This window comes from Suricata suricatta, chromosome 3 (assembly GCF_006229205.1).
Source record: "Suricata suricatta isolate VVHF042 chromosome 3, meerkat_22Aug2017_6uvM2_HiC, whole genome shotgun sequence".
Taxonomy (NCBI): Eukaryota; Metazoa; Chordata; class Mammalia; order Carnivora; family Herpestidae; genus Suricata; species Suricata suricatta.
The window spans coordinates 73,731,655-73,753,928 of NC_043702.1; the positions used below are offsets into that span (position 1 = coordinate 73,731,655).

Sequence of the window (22,274 nt, forward strand, 5' to 3'; positions counted from 1 at the left end):
CCAAGAATTCATGCTCCATTCTTAAAAAGTTCAAAAAATATTACTAACTAAACCATCTCATACTGCTGATCTGGGCTTTAATTTCGTGCAATTAATCTGATAAAAAACATTGAAAAGTACTGTTTTATGCAAAGAAGAAATTATTGGCATATTTCTATTTAAATTGATAGGTTTTGGGGTACATGTGTGGCTCAGTTGGTTGAGCATCCAACTTCAACTCAGGTCATGATCTTGTGATTTGTGGGTTTGAGCCCCCATGTTGGGCTCTGTGCTGACAGCTCGGAGCCTGGAGTCTAAATTAGATTCTGTGTCTCCCTCTCTCTCTGTTCCATCCCTGCTCACACTGTCTCTCTCAAAAATAAATTTTATTTAAAAAGTGGTAGAATGATGAGAATAGATTATTAACCAAGAGGACTGCCCAGTAGAGGTGAGAAAGAATCATTAAAGGTCCTAAAACAAGTAGGACCATAAAATATGAAAGACATTTTGTTGATATTTTGTCACTATTATGATGTCTGCATTTCTAACAAGGCAAAATATTTATGGAATATAAACTTAACTGAAGAAATATCTAAAACATTTTGTTTTCTTACATATCACATAGATATGCATGTACTTACCTATTTATTTAATGTTTATTTTATTTTTGAAAAGACAGGAAGTGTGTGTAGGAGAGAGAGAAGGAGGAGGAGCAAGAGGAGGAGGGAAGGGACAGAGGGGAGGGGGAGAATCCCAAGTTGGCTCTGTACTGTCAGTGCAAAGGGCCTCCATCCCACAACTGAACTGTGAGATCATGACCTGAGCTGAAATCAAATCAAGAATGCTTAACTGCCTGAGCCACTCAGGTACCCCGAGTGGCTTATCTTCATAATATCTTATATATATATGATGACTCCTTTTAAAATTGTTTTAAGTAAAGAATGCCTTAAAAATCTTGGTGCTATCAAAAGGTATACCTGACATTTTATTTGCCTTGCAGACTTTATAGATTTTTCCTTTTCCCAAACTTTATGCTTTTCCTGGCTTTGGTTAGTCAAATATTTGAATATGAATTTTGGTTACTGAGGCTTTATCATGCTACCTTTTCTTTCCTAAAACACCAAGCTCTCGTATTTGAAAGAAAAACAAAAACCTAGAAATACCCTTTCCTGTTATTTCTCTTCTATAGAATTTAATAACTATGATAGAATTAAGAATGCAGTAGGATGAAGAATATCTTAGGTACAGCAAAGCAAATCAAAGTAAGTATGAATTCTGCTTGGCTTCCAGTGAATATGAAAGCAGGCCAGCCAGCACTGTTAATTTCAAAATCATAGACATTGTTTACCCTACTTAGAAACTAAGAAAGTGGCCTTTACTACTAGATTAAGCCAAGATGAAATTATTTTATCTGCTTAAACTGCTTTAAATGGTAATTTTAAATATTTGTGTCCTCTGTGAAATTTAGGCATACACATGGAAAAGTGGGGAGAATAGGCGATCATTTCTAAGGACCTTAATATTCTTTATATATCGTAAATTCATGCATTCACACCATTAGTGTTTTTGATATTTAATATACAAAAACATTGGCAGGAAGTTCATGTGAACAAGGAAGCAGCTCGCGGTAACGATTAAGACTCGGTGCAAGACTCGGTGTCGAGTCAGAACAATTATGTGCAAATCTGGAGAAAAGCACTTGAAGATCAAATGGAGACAGGAATGGGGCTCAGAAGACTGACACAGCGCAGAGGGGAGAGCCCTGCTGGCACTGCATGGTCTCGTGGAGACAAGCCCGTCTAGGTCTTGTTAGCGGGAAGCTTGGAGTCTGTCTGGTACTTAACAGGGCTGCTGAGCAGGTAAACGGGTGAGCTGAGGGCGAGCCCGAACAGTCACGGCTAAGGTTTTTATGGTAACAGCCTACCCTTCTCAGGTATGAAAAGTTTTTGTGCTAAAAGCCTACCCTTTTTAGGTGTGAAAAGTTCTATTAATGGTGTGAGATAAGAGAAGTACTGTGTGTATGTGCCTATGGCTGGTGGGGGTGTGGGGAGGTGATTTTATTAAACTAGAGTAGTATTAAAGTTTCCTGTTTCTGAGAATGTATGATATTTTAACTTTTCATGGGAACTTTTAAAAATATTCTGAGACTCTCATTAGTAAAATGAATACAAATTTATATGAATTATTTCCCAAAGAGCTTAAAGTATTTTGACATTTAAGCCCTATAGAAATTGAATTTTAAGCTCATTAGAGCATAGACTGATATGATGATACCCTATAATTAATTGATTAATCAATAGAATAAATAGTTCTTTTGTCCTGCTGTGTGCACTGACATACTTTGATGTCATTATCATTTCCTAAGATGACTTCTTAAAGACTGTTGTCCCTCTAGGTTTGGTCTGGTGTCCCTCCTTGCTGCTTTATCAGGATTCACAGTAGAAATTTTTATAATTTCAATACCAGGCATAATTGGATCTTTCGGAGGGTGGCTTGTTTTTGTATGGTTGACAGAGTGAATCATATAACCAATTCCATACTTACTAGCTAGAAAGCTCAAAGCCAAAAGCTTATTAAAGGTGTGGCTTACTTCAATGAATGTAGGATTTCAGGAAATTAATTTTGAATACTTAACAGTAAAATAGTAAAAGTGTTTGCTAGGTTAACTTGCACTGCCGGTTTTTCCATAGCTTTTGAAATAAAATAAAGTCATGTGATAGTGATGGGAGAAACAAAGGGAAGAGAAACGTAGCACAAATTAATCTCCTTACAGTATGAAGCCCGCAGACAGACACCTGACGCGTGCAGTGTGTGACCTTCCTCAAGCAACTCACGGCTGCCTCCCTTCCTTCATGTTTTTGTTTTATTAAAGACTAAAAGTCACCTAATCTTAACAGCAGCTCAAGGTCCTGAAAGTCTTGCTTCCAAATTCCTCAGAAACTTACTTTATCTCTTACCCCCTCCCTCCACAAACCTAAAAATACATAATCAGTCTTCACAACCTCACTGCGGCTCTTTCTGCCCAGGGGCCCTGTCCTGGTGCTTTAATCAAATCACCTTTTTACACCAAAGACGCCTCTAGGATTCTTTCTTAGCTGTTTGCTCAAGAACCCCATCAGATAGTAACTATCATTATGTAGCGATACATAAAATTAGACTGCACAACACCTAGAGGAAAAGCCAAATCCAAGAAATGGCCAATATTAGTGCTCATTTTTTCGGGAACCTTAAGAAAAAAAATTTCACAATCTCTGAGTAACTCCTACAAGGGAAAGAAAGGGGTTGAACACAACAGTTGCTATTTGTTTTTATGCCAGAAAACAGTTTAGCCAGGCAAACTAGGCAGAATCACATCCTACATTTAAGTTCCTGCAAATTTCCATCAATTTCAAGCTTTCTGGATGGTCCTTTTATATAAATAATGATGCTCTCTTCTAGGTTGCTATCCAGCTCCTGTAAACATTTAATGAATGGTAAGGTCCTTCTTTCCTCCTAGGCTATTTCATTTCAGTTGCAAATTTACCCTGGTGGGTTTTAATTCTGGTGCAAAAACCTTACTAAAGGGCCCAAATTAATGTGGAAAGGGCTTCTAAGTAATTACAATACTTATAAAAATGCAAACTATAAAGTCAATTCATATCTGTTGAATGAATGTATTCATTACAATCTGTGAGCACATTAGAATGCATCACTAAAATAATTAAGGTGGCTTTTCTTTTTAGGAGAGGGTCTATAAGGAAAGAAAATATTTGTTTACTCTCAAAATTTATTTACTCTCATAAGGTAAGATTCTTTTTAAATATAATCACATTTTAGAGGAGGAGATATTTGAAAGCATTGATAAGACCTAAAAATCTCTTCTTTACCTTGGCAGAAAACAAGGTTTTAATAAATGGCTAGCATAAGCTTCCCTAAAGGCTTGCTACCTTGAAAAATGGCTGTGAATCATTTACTACAATAAATTACATGGAATATTTCCATATGCTTTCTAGCTCTCTCCAAATGAGTGGCTCCAGGGAGAAAGAGAATCATTAGAAATGCATTTGCTAAAATGTGAGTATTTTTCCATCATTTAGATTTTTGTCTTTAGAAAAATTGAGTACAATATAAATGAGGGCTGCTTCCCCCCCTTTTGATTAAAAAAGATATTACAATTAAGGGGCACTTGGATGGCTCAGTTGGTTAAGCATCTGGCTTCGGCTCAGGACATGATCTCTCAGTTCTTGAGTTCAAGCCACGCGTAGGGCTCTGTGCTGACAGCTCGGACTCTAGGGCCTGCTTCAGATTCTGTGCCTCCCTCTCTCTCTGCCCCTTCCCTGATCATGCTCGTGCTCACGCTCGCGCTCACGCTCTCTCTCTCTCTAAAAAATAAATAATAAAACATTGAAAAAAAGTATTACAATTCAAAGGAAACACCACTAAATATTTGAAAATTTTAAAAAGTTTTTTATGTTTATTTATTATTGAGACAGAAACAGAGCATGAATAGGGGAGGGGCAGAGAGAGGGAGACACAGAATCCAAAGCAGGCTCCAGGCTCTAAGCTGTCAGCAAAGAGCCCAACAAGGGGCTCAAACCCCCAAACTGTGAGATCATGATCTGAGCAGAAGTCAGACACTTAACCGAATGAGCCACTCAGGCACCCCTAAAAATTTTATATTAATATTAATCTAATTTGTACCCAATTATATTTTACATAAACTTTAAATAAAAAAATCGAGTCAGATATATGACCAATAAGACTAAGGCCTATTTGCCATATTTGATATTGCCTCTTTTAAGTGTAAATGACATTTAAAAGCACCTCATTAAAAAAGAATAGTAGGGGTGTCTAGGTGGCTCCCTAGACTCTTGGTTTCAGTTCACATCATGATCTTGGTTCTGCTCATAGCTGGAGTCCGCTTAGGATTCTGTTCTCTACCTCTCTCTCTATCCCTCCGCCACTCCTATGCTTGCTTGCACTCTCTTTCTCTCTGTCAAAATAAACTTTAAAAAGTGGTATATCTACATCAAAAAGAGAAAGCAAAAGGCAAACAATGATTGGAATAAATAAGCTGTTTATTTTTTATATTTTTAAATTATATTTATTTTTGAGAGAGAGTAGGAGGGAGCACAAGCAGGTGAGGGTCAGAGAGAGAAGGAGATACAGAATCCGATGTGGGGCCTGAACCCATCAACTGAGAGCATGACCTGAGCCAGCCAGGCACCCCATAAATAAGCTGTTTAAAAGTTTGCATGTGAAAACACACCAGAAACAAAACGTCAATCAGAAGAATATCCGCAACATGTATCACAGAAGTAACAATCTCACTATTTTTACAAGTGGACAAGAGAAACAAGAACTCCCTCAATGAACAATGAACATGTAAGTGAACACATGACTATAATATCTTCAAAGTACTGATGTCAATTTTTAAACTGTTTAAATCCATTGATAATGTTAGAGATATGATTTAAAATAAGATAAAATGTTTCTCCCATACTAAATTGGCAAAGATGAAAAACAAAGCAAAAATATAAACCCGTTTAGGATTCTCCACTCCGACTACAGCCCTGGGGGAGGGGAGGAGGAAATCCATAAAATGAAGTGAACATACACTTGGCGGGGCGCCAGCCAGATTTAGAATCCAGCTGGCTTTACCTCCTCATAGTGGTACCAATCTCTCAGGGCTCCCATTAGACTCATGGGTAAAATCAGGAAAATAATACTGTGTGTTTCATATATTATGGGAATCAAAGGTGGTAACGCATGTAAAATGTTTAACATAGTACCTCTTCCTATTTTAGCTATTAGTCCCATTAAACTGGTAAAATCTTGAAAAGGACAATTTGTCACTACAAAAAGCCATACAATGTTGCATCAGTTTTGACCTATCAAATTTATTTCTGGACACTTTTTTATGTTGTTTACTTATTTTTGAGAGAGACAGAGTACCAGTGGGGGAGGGGCAGAGAGAGAGGGAGACACAGAATTTGAAACAGGCTTCAGGCTCTGAGCTCTCAGCACAGAGCTTGATACCGGCTCGAACTCACGAACTGTGAGGTCATGACCTGAACTGAAGTAGGACACTCAACCGTCTGAGCCACCAGGGTGCCCCTAGACCCTATTTTTAAAGAAATGAATATGGATGCTCACTAGATTTTAGCTATAGGCTTATTGATGAGCCTGATCTATGATGATGAAAATTCACAAATAGCACTGTGTTTTAAGTAATAAGGGACTGATTATCCCTTATCCATGAAAATTATGCCCTGTTTAGATTAAGAAGCTGTTAGTCAGCAGATAGCTGAAAAGAAGCTAAATTATTTGGGTTTTAAATAGTAAGTGAGTATAGTATGTGGTCAGTAGCATAAGTAAAGAGAACACTAACAGTGAATTGCAGATATATGAAAATGCAAAGAGCACACACGGAATACATAATTATCAGACATGTGTCCAGAGCACAAAAACACTATTAGAATATCAAGGAAGACGAGGCTGGAAAGTCAGATGGGGATGAGATTGTGTGGGATTTTGTATGTATCATACATAAGGAATTTTTATGTTATTCACTGGGCAATGGAGAATCGGTGGAGATTTTAATCAGATTTTAATTCTAATGTGGCATCTAGAGAACGTGTGTATGGAACTCCATATGATACATGGAAATAATGAGGTCTTCTGATCACACAGGTGAAAGAAAATACAGGAGAGGACAAAGATATAGGCCCTATTTCAAAGGGTTTTAGTGGTGGGAGTCAAGGGACATCATTTTCATGGAAATACCAGGATTTGATGACCAATCATACTTCAGAAGTGTGTATGCTGGATTTCAGTTTTGGATGCTCATGTGGAATGAGAAGAAAATGAGTTCAGTCTGGAACAGGTGAGTTTGAGATGCCTGTAGAGATTCCCAGTAACTAATTGGCAACAGATTCCAGAGTTCAAGAGAGAGTTTGGGGATGAAGATATAAATCTGAGTCATTAGCATTGAAGGGACATGGAACTGTTTCCACGAATTAAGTTCATCTTTTGAGAAATATAGAGAAGACAATCCCATAACTTCTAGTATGTACTTTCTACCAGGAAATTGTTAGGTGTTTTCTTTCACTTGTAAAAATCTGTGTTTAAGTTTTAATCAAATTCCTCTTTATTTTCATTCTTTTGAAAATGTTTAATGACATCATATTACTTGTTAAGGAAAGCATTTCAAGAACACATAGGGAGGGCTTTTCTAATTTTGTCATTATTCTTTGAGATACAAGATTTTTATTAAGGTTCTAAAAGAATACCTCAAGATCAAATGCTGAATGTAATAATAATTCTACACTTGATGTCTTGTTTTTATGGTATTCAGGCTACAGAAACTTCCACGCATTCTTGGAAAGTTGGCTAGTTTTTATTAGGTCCTACCATATCCCAAGTCCTGCAGGTGCGAGGGGGTGAGAGAATATGCTGGATATTTGAGTGTTTAAGAAAAGTATTTCCAACAACTACTGAAAAGAAGTTTCTTTCTGCTATCTCCAAGAAAATTAAATAAAAAGCTCCTATGCAAGGAGAAATGATAGAGGGATAGTTGTCAGTAAACATAAAGCACCTTTTAGAAATGCAACTGAGTGGGGCACCTGGGTGGTTGAGTGTCCGACTCTTGATACCAGCTCAGCTCATGACCGCATGGCTTGTGAGTTCGAGCCCTCGTGGGCCTCTGGGCTGTCAGTTTGGAGCCTCCCTCCCTCCCCCCCTCCCCCTCCTTCTCTTTCAAAAGAAATAAACTTAAAAAGAAAAGCAACTGAGTAGAAATGCTAAAAAATGTTAACATTTGTTATGAATTCTGTGTAAAGGCAGGAATGAGAAATTTGAATATTTTATATGGGTTGGGGCTACTTTTAAAATTTTTAAACTAAATAACCGTAAAAATAGATACTGCTTCCATGGTAACATAAGAGAACAACAATAAAAAACAGGGAAGGTAGCTCTGAGAATAAAATCTTAAAATCTGTTCTTTTCAGAAGTCTAAGTACAGACTAGGATTAATCCTCCAAGAAATATTAAGTTCCATCAAAGGTGTAAATTATAATAGGGTTTCATGTGATAGTTTAATTTTTTCATAATGTATATGTTAAGCCAACGGGACAGGCAGTTAATTTCATTAAGCTTACCAATACCATAGGAAGTGTATTTTATCTTGCCTCTGGCATTAGTCACTGAATACTCTTTTTTCTTATAGAGAAAAGAAACAATTTAGAACAGAAATGGAAATAAGAATAATTAATGGCAATAAACCAATATATGTACTGACTGTCTCGTACATGCCAAGCTAGTGTTGTTATGCAAATTTTATAAATCTTTACAAAGTCTTTTACTCAATATTAGCTTTAATATTTTATTTACAATTAAGTAATATACCATAGATGACCCAAATAACCAGGTCAGAGCAAGGCTCTAAAATGATACTCTTCTACTCAATGGTTCCATTTTCTCCATTTTATTTAATTATGAAAGTAAAACATATATACAGAAAAATGTGGGGTAAAAAGTAAAATTTCCCATTCAAATGCATTCTTCTCAGACTTCTGTGCATTCCTAACAGATTATATTCATTTATATAAATATAGATATTATAGGTACTTTATTGAGAAAATATCCCATATATATTTTTCATAAATAAAATCATTCAATTTTCTATAGGAGAATACATAGCGATCTCTCCTACTCCAGTGGCTATGGAGTATTCAGTACTATAGATGCACCACAATTTCTTTAAACATTCCTGTCTGGACAAATATTTAGTTGTATCCATTGTATAGGAACCCTTTTTGTAATAACACAGACAGACATTTTTCTGTATTTGTAGACGAATTCACGTAGATGGAAAAATAACTGGTTTTAACTTCTACCTTGCCATTAAGTTGATAACACAGAAACATTACAGTGCCTGTAGTATTATTTGTTTATTTTTGAGAGAGCACGAGCAGAAGAGGGGCAGAGGGAGGGAGACACAGAAGCTGAAGGTCAGCACAGAGCCTGATCCAGGGCTTGAACTCACGAGCCATGCATGAGATCATGACCTGAGCAGAAGTCGGATGCCCAACTGACTGAGCCACTTAGGCACCCTCTTTGTTCTCTTTATTAATGAATCGCTAAGATCAGTGCCTTTATATACTGTTGGTTACTATAACAATATCTGCATTCTATGGCAATGCCTATTGTTTGTTCATCTATTTACTTGACTGTTAGTTGGTAGGTATCCACCATATCCCAAGCACTCAGCCAGTGGCTGGAGACGGAGAGAGGAGTAAGACGTAGTCCCTCCCAACAAGAAGATTATGGTAGAGTGGGACAGCTTATATCTGCATATTTTAGCACTTATAAATTAATAATGTAATTTTTAACATTTACGATCCAGTTGTTTTGTGTCATTTAGACACATACAGATATATTACTAGTTATCCTTTTTAATACTATGGCAATTTAAACTTCGAAAGATAATTCATCTAGGTTTTCTTCCTGCATCATTTTCATCTGCATTAGAATCAGAATGATGTCCTAAATAGTGTGGCTTTTTGGCATTCTAAAGGTCCTCATGGTCCAGATGACCAATTGACTTTTTTCCATAAGCTGTTGAAACACATTATGGGAGACACTTCTACATGTCCACTCAGTATCCATAGTAAATGAACTCCATGGAATAGTCACATGAAAGCGTACTAAAAGATTCAGTGTTTTTGTGCTAGAAGTAGTCAAGTAACACATTTCTGGCCAAAGAGACTTACAGGGAGGTATGTAAAGCCTTTAAGGAGTCTTGTTTTTCCTAATGAAAGGACACTCATGGTTACTGCAGCCCTTCTCTACCCCTATTTCTTCCTGCCCTGGATGTGGACATTATGTCAGCATTATTTCAGCAGCCCTCGTGTGACCAGCTGATGATAAAAGTTAACTTTAATGATTGAAGAATGGAAAGAAAGTTTTTGGTTTCTTGACTACTTTCAAATTTCTTACTTTCATTTGGGAAAAAATTAAACACTGCACATTTAGTCCTCTAACAGTTAAGCTTTTGCCATTTCCAGGTGAAATCATTGGGATTTCATTGGTTTTGGTAGTAGAGGCCTCTCACATTCACTGTGAATCAATATATTAGCTGGAGCATTTCTAGATGCTCTGCCATTGTTCTGCCTATAATGTTATTCCTATTATTTTGCTTCAAAAAGTTACTTTTCCATGCTGTAATTTAGAAACTATGGTTTAGACATTTTCCTGCTAACACTGAAATTTTGGACAGTAATTAGGATTTTAATAAATGTTTTTTGGTTTTTAAAAGCAAAAAAATCCCTTTTTTAATGGTCTCCATTGAGTCATACAGGTCCTATTTGAAGTATGGTGTCAAAACAACAGATCTATTGCTTTTGCTCTGTAGGTTCTTGACACATTCAACTGTATTACCAATATAACCATGATGTGTTGGACAGTATAACTTTTGCTTCCTAATTTCACTTCAGTGCACTAAGAACTCAGTGGTGTGTTTCTCCTCGACTTTTATAGACAGCTTGTCTACTGAGGATTAGCTATTTCAGACTCTGTTATAAATTTCTACAAATTCCAACTCCCCCAGAAGACTCACAACCAAGCAGCCTCCACATGCCCACCTTGCAGAGCCACTTTCCAACATCTAAAGAGAGTACGAGAAACCACGTTGTACTCTGACAGCTCTCTAATAATTGGACAACACAAAAGCTGTCTTAGACTTTTAGTCAACCATCAGTTTTGCTTAAATACTCCATTTTTACATGGTCCAAAGGGCATCTTCAGACACCCAAAACAAAAATGTAACAGATGTGCTTATTCATGCATTTTGAAATGTTACTGAACCCCAGAAATTCATAGAAAACATAAAGACATTAAGAATAAGCACCATTGGGGAAAAAATCATAGTTGTGGGGCGGTATTCTATACTGTTTGGTTAGTAAGAGAATAAAATGTGGTCCTCATTTGCCCATACATGGTAAAATAAGATACATCTAAAATATTTGGCTATTTTCATTAATTGGGCTCATTGAAAATGTTGCCCTATTATATTCTACAGTGCTTTCTTAGGATACTCGGGGTAATGAAATAGCCAAATTAGTTCTTGCTTTGAATTCCCATTAATTTCCTAAGCTAAGACTTTATTGTTATTACATGGTTTACGTCACAGCAATGTTTTCCCCCAAAGATGAGCCTGATAAAAAAGGAGAGCGTACCTGATTTCCTCCCATCCCATGACAGTTGAATATACCCACTTTTTCATTTTCTTTGCGGCCCATGTTGTCTAAACATTGGTTGGTTTCAACATTTCTTATCTAAAGGAAACATAAAAAAAAAGTCAGAAAATCTTCCTGGTTTTATAAAATTATATATTCATAATAAGATGATACATGTTTGCAAGGAAATTTCTTCAAGAAGAGCACACAAATATTTATTTTTCTTTTTCTATGTCTATTCTTAATTTTGTGTAAATTTCTAAACTCCTACTTAAGTAAACTTGAATAGCAATGACATTGTCATTAGCATCTAATCAAGAGGCACTCCTTGTTTATGGCATAGTATCAGAAATGGGAAATACCTATTACAAATTAGTCATTTGTCCCAAAATGCGTTTAAAATTAGGGCAGTTGCCAAATTCCACTAAAAAATTCATAGTCTATTCTTGAACTCCTGTGGTACCATATGCAAAGGAATTGAAACAACTGGGTTAACTATTAAAATTTATGTGTTTCAGATTGCTTTATTACTAGATATTCCATCATATGTTAACAGATTAATTATTTCTGTAACTAAAACATATCCATCTTTTTTTCATTCCTAATGCCAAACTTAATGGAAAAGAGTTGACCTAAGAAAAGCTGTTATAAAACTAAATGGTGATTTCACATTAAAAATCCCTCAAAAACAAGATTAAATTGCCAAGTGCAAACATAGGATTCTTGGTTTACACTCAAATACTGCATTAGTTCCATAATTAACATAATGTCAATTTGTATTTGAGACACATGCAATTACAGAAGCCACTCATTGAGTTTAAAGAGGCTACAACTACTAAATCAAGCACAAATGAATAATTAAAAAGGCATTTCTAATAAATGGAATGGGAATGTTTTTAATTTCTCCTTTAGTCTAAACTACAAGTACATATTAATACTTGTCCACTCTGCTTCTGAAAAGTTCTTATCTCTGACTCTTGTTGGAACATGCATATCTTACCATTCACCCATATATTTGCATACCTCTAATTAATCATCTATGCTTTACGTACATATTTCTTCATACTGCAAATGAATAAGATCAAAAACTTCTAAAAAGGATAGACTAGGTTTATTATGAATCACTTTTTTGTATGATGCAGAATGCAAAGGGCAAGTAATGGTTCCCAGAATTGGGAAAAGTGATGTGATTTGCTTTAAGGCCCCAGTCAGTAATTGAGAATAGTGGGGATTAGAATTCATACTTTGCAAAGGCTGAAGGAGCTGAGCAGAAGTGTCAAGCCCTTGTTCCAATGCATTAAGATTTAGAGTAGGATTACAGATGCTTTCATCAAGAACCTGAGCTGCAACACATTAGAAAGAACAGAACACACCATGAATATTAAAGAGAAAGGATATAAGCTTTAAGAAGCAAAATCATGTTCAGGTTCCATGGAAGTAGGTTTAGGGCTGAAATATGCTCTCAATCTGATATAGGTTGGTTCAGCCACTGAAGGATACTGAGCCTGTAAGTGAAGATTAAAGGCCTCAGGACCTGGAGCTTGACAGGATTGAGAAAGGTAACAGTTGATAGATGATGTTTATCAGGCTGCCTATGTTTCATATAACCTAATCAATATGTGACAAAGAATTTAAATATAAACTTTTATATCACTTTCTTGTTAACATTTCATAAAAGGCAGACTTTTTGAGAAATAATAAAATGGTATATTATTATCCTAAAAAGTATGGAATGGTGTAATAGTATAACTCTTAGAGGAATAAATATCTCACAAAATGATTAATTCAACTTTACATGTAAGCTATGCAGTCTGATTCAAAGGACCTCGGCTAGATTCGTGGTACTTGAATAGATTCTGGTTAATAATTACAGGGGCAACAGCATGAGTCCTTTATAAAATTTTGTCTTTTTGCTGGACAACGCATGATTTGAAGCCATATTCAGATCTGTGCATATTCTGACAGTAGCATTTAAAAAGGACATAGGAGGATGCGTATTATCCTGCTCTTTGACAAACTAAGCACAGAACTTCAGAATGCTTCCGAAGTGTTTTGTCCCCAGTATCAACCTATTATTGACTGATAGCTTACAGACCTACATGCTTGGTCTGTAACCCCTCTCATGAATGCATTTATTCAACAAATATTGAAAGTATGTAAACACCATTGAAGGTGCTGAGACTACTGAAGTGAATGAAGTGAACATAGTCCTTTCCACCATGGAACTTAGAGTGTTAATGCACAAATGCATTTGTAATATGTCAGAAGATCAAAAGTTTCTATGAAGAACACAGGAAGGGTAGAGAAAGCAATGGAAGGAGTACTACTTTAGATAGGGGACTAGGAAAGGCCACTCTGAGAAAATGATACTTGAAAAGATACCTTAGTAAAGTGAGAGAGCGGCCATATTTCCATGTATGGAAGAGCATTCCAGACAAGGGGAACAGTAAATGGATGCTCTCTGCAGCTGAGGAAAACTGAGTGAAACAACAAGCTAGTAAGGTGGCCAGGGTGCAGTTAACAAGGAGCAGAGGAGAAAGGTATTCAAAACTAAATAATGTAAAAAATAAGTTTTTAGCATGAAGATGACCTATTTATAGCTTTCTCTGCCTGCTGTGAGGAGAACAGATTAGAGGGAGCAAGGAGTAGAAGCAGAGAAACACGTAAGGGGAATCCTGTGGTCGTGCTGGCTAGAAATGGTGGCTGCTTAGAATAGTAGGATAGAGATAGAGGTGGATGGGTCAAATTGGGGATGTTTCTAAGGTAGAACCAAGTAAGACTTGCCATTGAATTGGATATGAGCTGTGAGAGGAAAAAAAGACATCAAAAAGCACTCCAAGGTTTTGCTTGAACAAATGGACAAATGTTTACCTTTACTGGGAACAATAGTCTGAGTTCTTGCATGTTGATAAATGTATCTGTGGTCTTTGAAAATCAACGTGGTATATCTGAAATCCTTCACTCACAATCTATTTCCTCAAGTATCTTTAAAATGTTACGCTATTTACTTCCAGCATAAATAGTTGCTATTGAGAAATCTGACAATCTGGTTTTCTTTACAAATGTCTTTTTGCCTGAATGCCAAACTTACCTTTTTCTTTTCTTTAAGGTTCAATAGATTTACCGCTATGCATCTTAACATCATTCATTCTGGATCACTCTTCCAGATATATAGCATTCCTTTTCAACATGAAGTTTCAATTTTACTTTCAGGAAAACATTTTCTTAAATTATAGGCAGTAATAATGTTCATTTTGTTTTATTGCTTTGATTTTTCCCACTAGGAAATCCTATTTCAGATTTTATTACTTCCCTTTTGTATGTCACCTTCTATGAAAAGTGGAATTATTGGGGGGGTTTCTGGGATTATTGACTTGTGTTATTTCAAGTTTAGCCTTCATTTCTCAATGAATTCATTCTTTAATTTTTAAGTCTTTACTACATTTCAGGCCCTCACTTCAAAGGTATTTCTAAATTTGATTTACAGCAATTTTTTTCTATATTTTATCATTATACAATTTTTTAAGTTCATTTTGAAATACTAGGTTACACTTTTCCTGTCTGTGGGCATAGAACTTTGATGTCCATACAATTGTTTGTAGACAGATCATTCCCCTCCTTGTTATATTTTTACTGTGGCCATCCTCTTCTAATTATTATTTCTGTTCTTATAATTACATGAATCCAGTTCTCCTGACCTTTTAAGAGAGAGGGTTTAATCAGGAGACCATTTCTTTTCTATTGTTGGGAATTACCTGGCATCTTTAAACTCTTCTGTTTCCTAGTTCCCAAGTCTGCACTTTCCATGTAGTTGGTAGAGGGGTGTAACTTGGCCATCGGGGGCTTTTCAGTCTCCCCCAGGTAATTCTACCGTGCAGCAGAGTTTAGCAATTACCATTTTGGAGGGAAGTATGCAGGGTTTTGATGTTAAATGGTGACATTACTATTATAATTAGTTTTAAAGTAGCTTCTTTTTCAGTGGTCCCCATCTGGAAAGCTTTTATAATATGCTTCTGCTTGGCCTCGCCTTCACAGATTCTGATCCAGATGGTCTGGAATAGGACCAGGAGACAGCTTAAGGCTCTGCAATTAAGGGGAGTGTATATTCAGGGTTGAAAACCCCTTGTATCAAGAGCACACAATGGAATACTTGCTGGCTGGAGGCCTGTTTTGTGAGTCGTTTTGAAAACTCTGGGTGCTGGTGGAAAAAAGGGGTTTTGTAGTAAAGCTGATTCCTTCAGTGCCCAGAGGGAAAGGTGAAGGGCAAATGTTTCCAGCTCTTCCAACAGGGAATGCTTATACAGAAGACCACTTCTAACTAACTTCACAAGTCTGGCTCTCCTGTTGCTGTACTTTTCTGAAAAGTTGAAAAAGTAGCCTTCTATTTCTTTTGAAATCTCCTGGTTCTGTTCATCTCTCCTGTTTTTCATCTGGATTTTCCATTTCCTTTATCCTCATTGCCTCTTCCTCCTTAATTGGGCTTTATTCCTTGGAGCTTCTCCTAAGAAAGAACTTCAGCTAGTGAGTTTTAAGAATTCCCAAGTCTCAGTATATAAGCCTTTTGGACATTAGGAAGGAGACTTTTCACTGACTTTCAGATTGGATTGTATGAAAACACCTCTCCCAGTTTCAGCGACTATTATCAAATTGGCCTGAGGCAATTTCAGATGAGTATCTGATGGCACTTTGGGAGTTATCGGGGTCTCATTTCCGTCAGACATCCCGTTGCTTTCTTTGCATCCTCCTACAGAGATTGGAGTATCACATGGTCATGAAATTGACAACTTATATTTTGGGATTTGTGAGAATACCTGCCACCTAATTTGGTGGTCAGTGTTTTCTATCATAGTTTTGTTTTGCTATCCTGGATGCTCTTTGTGTTTTAACAGGAGAATTCAAAGATACTCAAACACTGTCATTGCTGCCACTATTTTTGGATTTCTGTAATAGACTGATTTGGGGGACTTCATGAAAAGTTTGTGCTATTTTTGCTATGTTCTAACTTCTTACTATTCCACAAAATGATTTGGTAGTTTCTGGACATGAAATATTACCTCTCCCTTAAGATACAGCAGGTGCTAAGAATATACAAAATAGAAACTCAAGTCAATTCTGATGAAGTTGGCTAGATTTGAGATCTGGACTAGAAACAGTAAGAGTCAGGAGTTTAGGACAGCTGTCAGAATGAGAGGACTGTGATAGGGTGACGGCCACCACCACAATAATAATTAGTAATCATTATAATTCTATGTGCTATGTGCTGTTCCAAGCACTTATGTGTAACAGGTAATTTAATATTTACAACCAACCTGTTACCCCCATTTCATAAATGAAAATATTAAGATACAATGAAGTTAAATAATTTGTTCAAATGAGGAATTGAAAGCTATTATAACAAAACTGCGTATTGCCCAATCCTGACATCCAGATAGGCAAGCAGTATTTATCAGGAAGGAGCAAGGAAGGATTGGGTTCTAGCTAACCAGAGGCAAAGGTTACACATTCAGACAATGGTGAAGACACGTGGAACAAGACACATTTGAAAGCAGGCTAGGATCAGACCAAGGGGACCAAGTCATGAAGACTAGATGCCACACTATTGAGCTGAGGTCATGTAACTAATTTCTGGCTATGGCCAGGATGACATTAGACACAAATAGGATAGAACACAGAATGTCAGGAACCAGGGTATCGGTTATCAACTTAAAGAATCGAGAGAGAGAGAGAGAGAGAGAGACATCATCTGGATAGGGACTATATCAAAACTTTTATGTTATTACACTTATGAAACCCAGATTAAAAAAAAATCCATGCACACTTAGAAGGCAGGTTAGTGTACATCAGGTTGATCTTATGTCAGTGAACCCAACATTATGAATCTATTTTCTTCAAAATATAAAAATGGTCACCAGTGTATACTGACAATCCTCCAAGCACATCTTACTGCAACTGATAAGGTACAGAGATTGAACTTTCCTGTATGCCAATACCTTATCTTTTGAGATGCAAAAGATGATGTGAGTTAGGATGATCTTGGGTGATTTTCAAATCAGAACCTTTCTAAGAACAGCCTGGAGACTCAAAGAATGTTGTTTAAGCAAAACAGTCAATTTCAGGAAAGACACTGATCTCATCACTGGTACCATATTACCTAACACCACCAATTATTTGGTAATGCCATTAATTCTGAGAAAAAACTAGACAGCCAACCACTGACGATCTTCATTCATTAGAAATTCCTTACAGATTCTGTTTTATGACCTGTATCCACATAAGTAGAGCAGGCTGGTACTTTTCAGATCTGGAAAATTAGTTTGACTCATTCTTTATGGTATGGGATAGCTTTGAATATGTGGCATAGGGCCAACATAGTTTTAACTTTAATTGTTGTCTGGTTTGAGAGTCCTTTGTTTACACATAATCTTTTATTGCTTGAAAACAATTTTTAATGACATAAAATTGAGAGTATTTTTCCCACTTGTGTTTTTATGTTTGAAATCAGCAAGCCTTTTTCTAAATGTTTCTACTCAGCAGCAGCCTTGGTAATGTTCTTACCACTTACATAGTTTGTTCATTAGCTTTTGCTCCCTCTGCTGGATTGTAACAGCAAGGAACAATGAGAGCTCTTAATTCTAGAAAAGAGGCATATATACTCCCCCCTCACCCTCATACCTTTGCATTTTGAAACCAATTTGTAAAATCCATTCTAAAAATAATGATCTAAACTTAAACTAGCTTTTATTTTGCTTTAATTACTCTAACATATGCTTATTCTTCAATTGCACATTGTTACTCATTATCATTATTTTACATATGTCAACCTCGTTTGGTTTCTCTTTACTTGTAAAGAAGAAAATAGGCACATTTGCAGTGAATTCCAGTTTAATGTTAATGTTTCCATATTATAATTGCTGTAGTGAATATGCATTTAAGTAGATTTTCTCTTTACCAAATTGTGCATAAATCAGAAGGATGAGTGCAAAGTCTATATATTTAACAAATCCAAGCTGACTGCTTATGCAGACTTGGGTTTAAAAGGCCCCTTAAAAATTCTGAGTACATTATGTATTAGTCCCTGTCCACACAGGCAGGCAGACACACACGCAATGTAAAGAATATAGAAAATCAAAGAATTTCATTTATCTTGGTGAATAACAAAAGCACACAAGAACACTGAGAGAATGCAGTAAATGCCTAATTGGAATATACTTTGTTATGATTGTGCCAATATCTGTTTAAGTAATACAATTAGAATTAGTTCTAGTCTATCAGCAATGTGAGGTAAAAAAAAATTTTTTTTATGTGGTAAACTCATTCCTTTGTTCACAGGTGGGTTATACAACCCAACAGTCCTTAAAATTAAAATGAACACCAGATGAAGAGTAACTTTTTTTTTAATCTGTATATAGGCATGTTCAGTTACCCTGCATTGAAAATTAGCTACTGGACCTCAAAGAGTTTTAGAAATGTAATAATGGGCAGAAAGAATGTGCCTACTTGTGTAAATCAGTAGGATAGATCACCAGTGAGGAAGCCTCACTGTAGATGAAGGGTCAGGAAGACTGTGAATCTATAAATAGATCTGATTACCAACAGAGGGTAAATCTCTAAGCATGTTAGCCTCTGAGTTCAGTCACTGATTGTCCCCTCAATCCCTGCAGCCTAGCAGCTTCATGTGGTCTATTGTTACACCAATTTCCTTTTTAACAATATGTATAGAATATGGTACCAGTATGCAACAGGACCCTTAACCAAAGCTGCTATGGCTAAAGGATACAAAAGGAAGAAGAAGTTGTGAGGTCAGGAAGGCAATCCAAACCGCACAGACTCATGTCTAAACATCTGTGAAGCAACATGCAGATGTAAGTTATGAGCCCCAAGAGTTAAGTCACTTGGCTACAGAAATCTTTTCTCCCTCTTGTGCCCAAATACTACAGTTTTACATAGCTCACAATACATTTTTTTCCCTCAAAATGCTGGCCTGTCATTGGCCCCAAAACTCGAGGCATATGACTTTAGAATCCTATTTTTCAATCCTATAGTACTGAAATTTGCCTTTATATTTACAAGATCAGAAAGTGACATTCAAAATCTCCATAAGCTAAAGGGCTAGTTAAGAAAGAATTTAATGCTACGAAGAAGAGCTTGACTTCCTTATTCCATTATGATACGGTTACTGAGCCTTAAAGGCACATGCTTCATTAAGCTACTTAAAGGTTTTAGTTCAAAGCAATTGCACAGCTTTTAACTACCCATTGGGAAATCATGTAATTCATGGGCTGGGTAAAGTAATACTTCAATTACCTGAGTGAAATCCAAACATAAGAAATTAAGACACTGATATCCATAATTTTCCTAATGATTATTTTTGTGGTGATACAGGATAATGCGAAACTGAATAACACATTTGCATCTTCCAAAATAGCTAAGAAAGTTGTAAAGAAAAATTGACAGGGAAGAGATTATATTCACCAATATACTGTATTATTAAATAACAGGCTTTGAACACATTGAAATTTAAAGAAATTTTAAATTCTTAAATGCCACCAATTCCATTGTAAACTAAGTGATGAGTACCTATAAGAAATATACATATTACAAAGAAATCGTTTGTTGTCTTGATAAGTAGCTTGGATATCATTCTGAGGAGGCACCAACTACTTGAAAAAAAAATACCTTCATATATAAGGAAAGATAGCTTTTTACTTTCTTCCAAAAATGGTTAATGGCAGGCAGTAAGAAAGAAAAAGGTTTCAGTAAATGTCCGTTGTCCATTAAGAGTTCATCCCAAACTTATTATCAAAATGTCCGTCTTAAATTATGTATACATGACTATGCAAAATCGAACTGGGGAGTACTGTTTGGTAAAATTGTCCTTCTGTTTCCATGGAAACAGATGCTGGATTGCATCTCTTTAAGGCTTGTTTTAAAGTGGAAAACTACAGCACATTAATATCCCACTTAGTTTAAAACAGTACCTCTCATAGATTTTTTTTTTAATTTTGGGGGGTCTTGAAGCAGCACTTCATAGCATGCCTGTATACTTCATATAGGGCATCTTTTATTTCTCTGAATTTAACTACTTGTTTCATTCTTGCTGCCTCTTCTGCCTCCATTTCAGTAGAACGGCTTAAGAGTATAGGGCTTCACTTATATAGATTCCAACTGTATCTCTTAATGAAAGTATTTTGTGAATAAATAACTATAATACAAGCTATTTTGTCTTTCTAGTTATAAGAAAAAGTGAGCTTTAATGTCAGACTAACATATATTTGAATCCTGACTTTTATAGTTAGGTAGCTCAATGACATATAGGCGAATCACATAAACTTTCTATATGTCAGTTTCCATTTTAAATTGGGATAATAATAAAACCCAAGTCATGGAGTTGAGTTTTTTAAATAATGGAATAGTTATAAAGCATCTAGTATAGTGTTTGACCTAATGAGAAGTCAGTAAATGGTCGCTATAATAATTACAATAACTCTAACCACTGATGCTGCTACTACTTCTTGCCAGGCATTATGCTAGATGCTTTGTATCTTCACACTGCTGACAAGCAGCAGAGAGGGTACCTAGTGCCATCTGAGTTGCAAGCTATGAGGTCAGGATTTAGACCTTCCTTTGCTTGCCTCCAGGGTCTGGGATTTTTTTCAATACAACATGCTGCCTTTTTTGGATATGTTTCAAAACCCCAGAAAGGTGCAGTCTCTCTCTTTCAACTTATTTCTGGGCATTAAAATATGGCCACCTGATCCATCACAGAAGACAGCTAATTCAAAATCAGGTATACAAAAGAATTTACCCACAGTATATTTTTAGTTTTTTAGCCGGTCACTTAATTAGATTTCCTTGATGTTGCACAGGAAACCATAAAATTGGATTTTAAAATAATTTTTTTAAATGTTTGTTTATTTTTGAGAGAGAGAGCGGGGAGACACAGAACTTGAAGCAGGCTCCAGGCCCTGAGCTTTCAGAACAGATCCCGATATGGGGTCTGATCCTCTGAACTGTGAGATCATGACCTGAGCCTAAGTGGGTCACTCAACTGACTGAGCCACCTAGGCACCCCATAAAATTGGATTTTTAACCCAGAAGTAAATATCTAGGTTCTGTTTTAGAGACCTTTCTCAGGAGTCACTCTGGTGCCCTCATAAAATTTCCAAAAAGTCTGCCTTACTCATAACTGTTTTGTCATATGCCCTGGTTATACCTCGTTCTAGAAAAAGCAATCAAGGTTTACTCCTTAGTGGGTCCATTGACTGCAGCCAGAGAAATGCTCTACTCCTAGAAACATGCCCTTCTCCTTAGGGTATAGTCAGATTCACTGTTAAATTTTTCAGTAAAGAAATGAAAGTATTAGATATTGGGGATCTTCAGTTACATTAGACCATAAAAACTAGCATGCAAACAGTGTTCTAATTTAAAAAGCACTCATATTTTATGTATTAAATATAAATCAATGTAACATTAGTACTTACATGGAAATATTACATATTTTAAAACAATGGCAACACCCCCTCCCCAATTAAAGCCAACAAAAATTAAAAAAAAAAATAACAACAACAACCCTGAGGCACAGGACTATGAAGTACCTAGAGTCACACTTTGAAAGTCATACACTCACTATTATTACACATGAATCTTTGCACTACATCATTCATTTTAAGGTTAAATAGATGTAAACTGAACATTTCTATAAGGAGATATTTATATGGCTGACGAACAGTGCCAGGATGTGACACAAAACAACAGCCTTTAAAAAACAATTCAGCTAGGGGTCCATCAAGTTTCAGTATTTTTTCCTTCAGTCATTTTCTACTGAATCATAAATTACGTTTATGGATTAAAGTTATAGATTTTTATTTTCAGCAAATGAGCCAAAAAAGTGTTAAGATTATATTCTATACATTTCAGATATTCTACTATGATCCAAGAAAATGGCAGCTTCAACATAAGGACAAAATAATTATTTTCTTTCTTTTTTTTATTTTAGTTTCTTAGTGTTTCTTTTTTTTAATCTTTTTAAATGTTTATTTATTTATTTTTTGTAGTTCCAATTATGTTAATTATTTTTTT

The 22,274-nt window shown here is 36.0% G+C and overlaps 1 protein-coding gene across 4 annotated transcripts in view; it reads right to left on the bottom strand.

The window, feature by feature from the left end:
• GALNT13 (polypeptide N-acetylgalactosaminyltransferase 13) overlaps positions 1-22,274 on the bottom strand; it is a 579,203-nt gene that overhangs the window by 39,595 nt on the left and 517,334 nt on the right. For all 4 annotated transcript variants that reach the window (XM_029934560.1, XM_029934559.1, XM_029934558.1 and 1 more), the window contains exon 11: positions 11,196-11,294. In XM_029934560.1, coding sequence (XP_029790420.1) covers positions 11,196-11,294 — 99 coding nt within the window. The remainder of the gene's footprint in view (positions 1-11,195; positions 11,295-22,274) is intronic.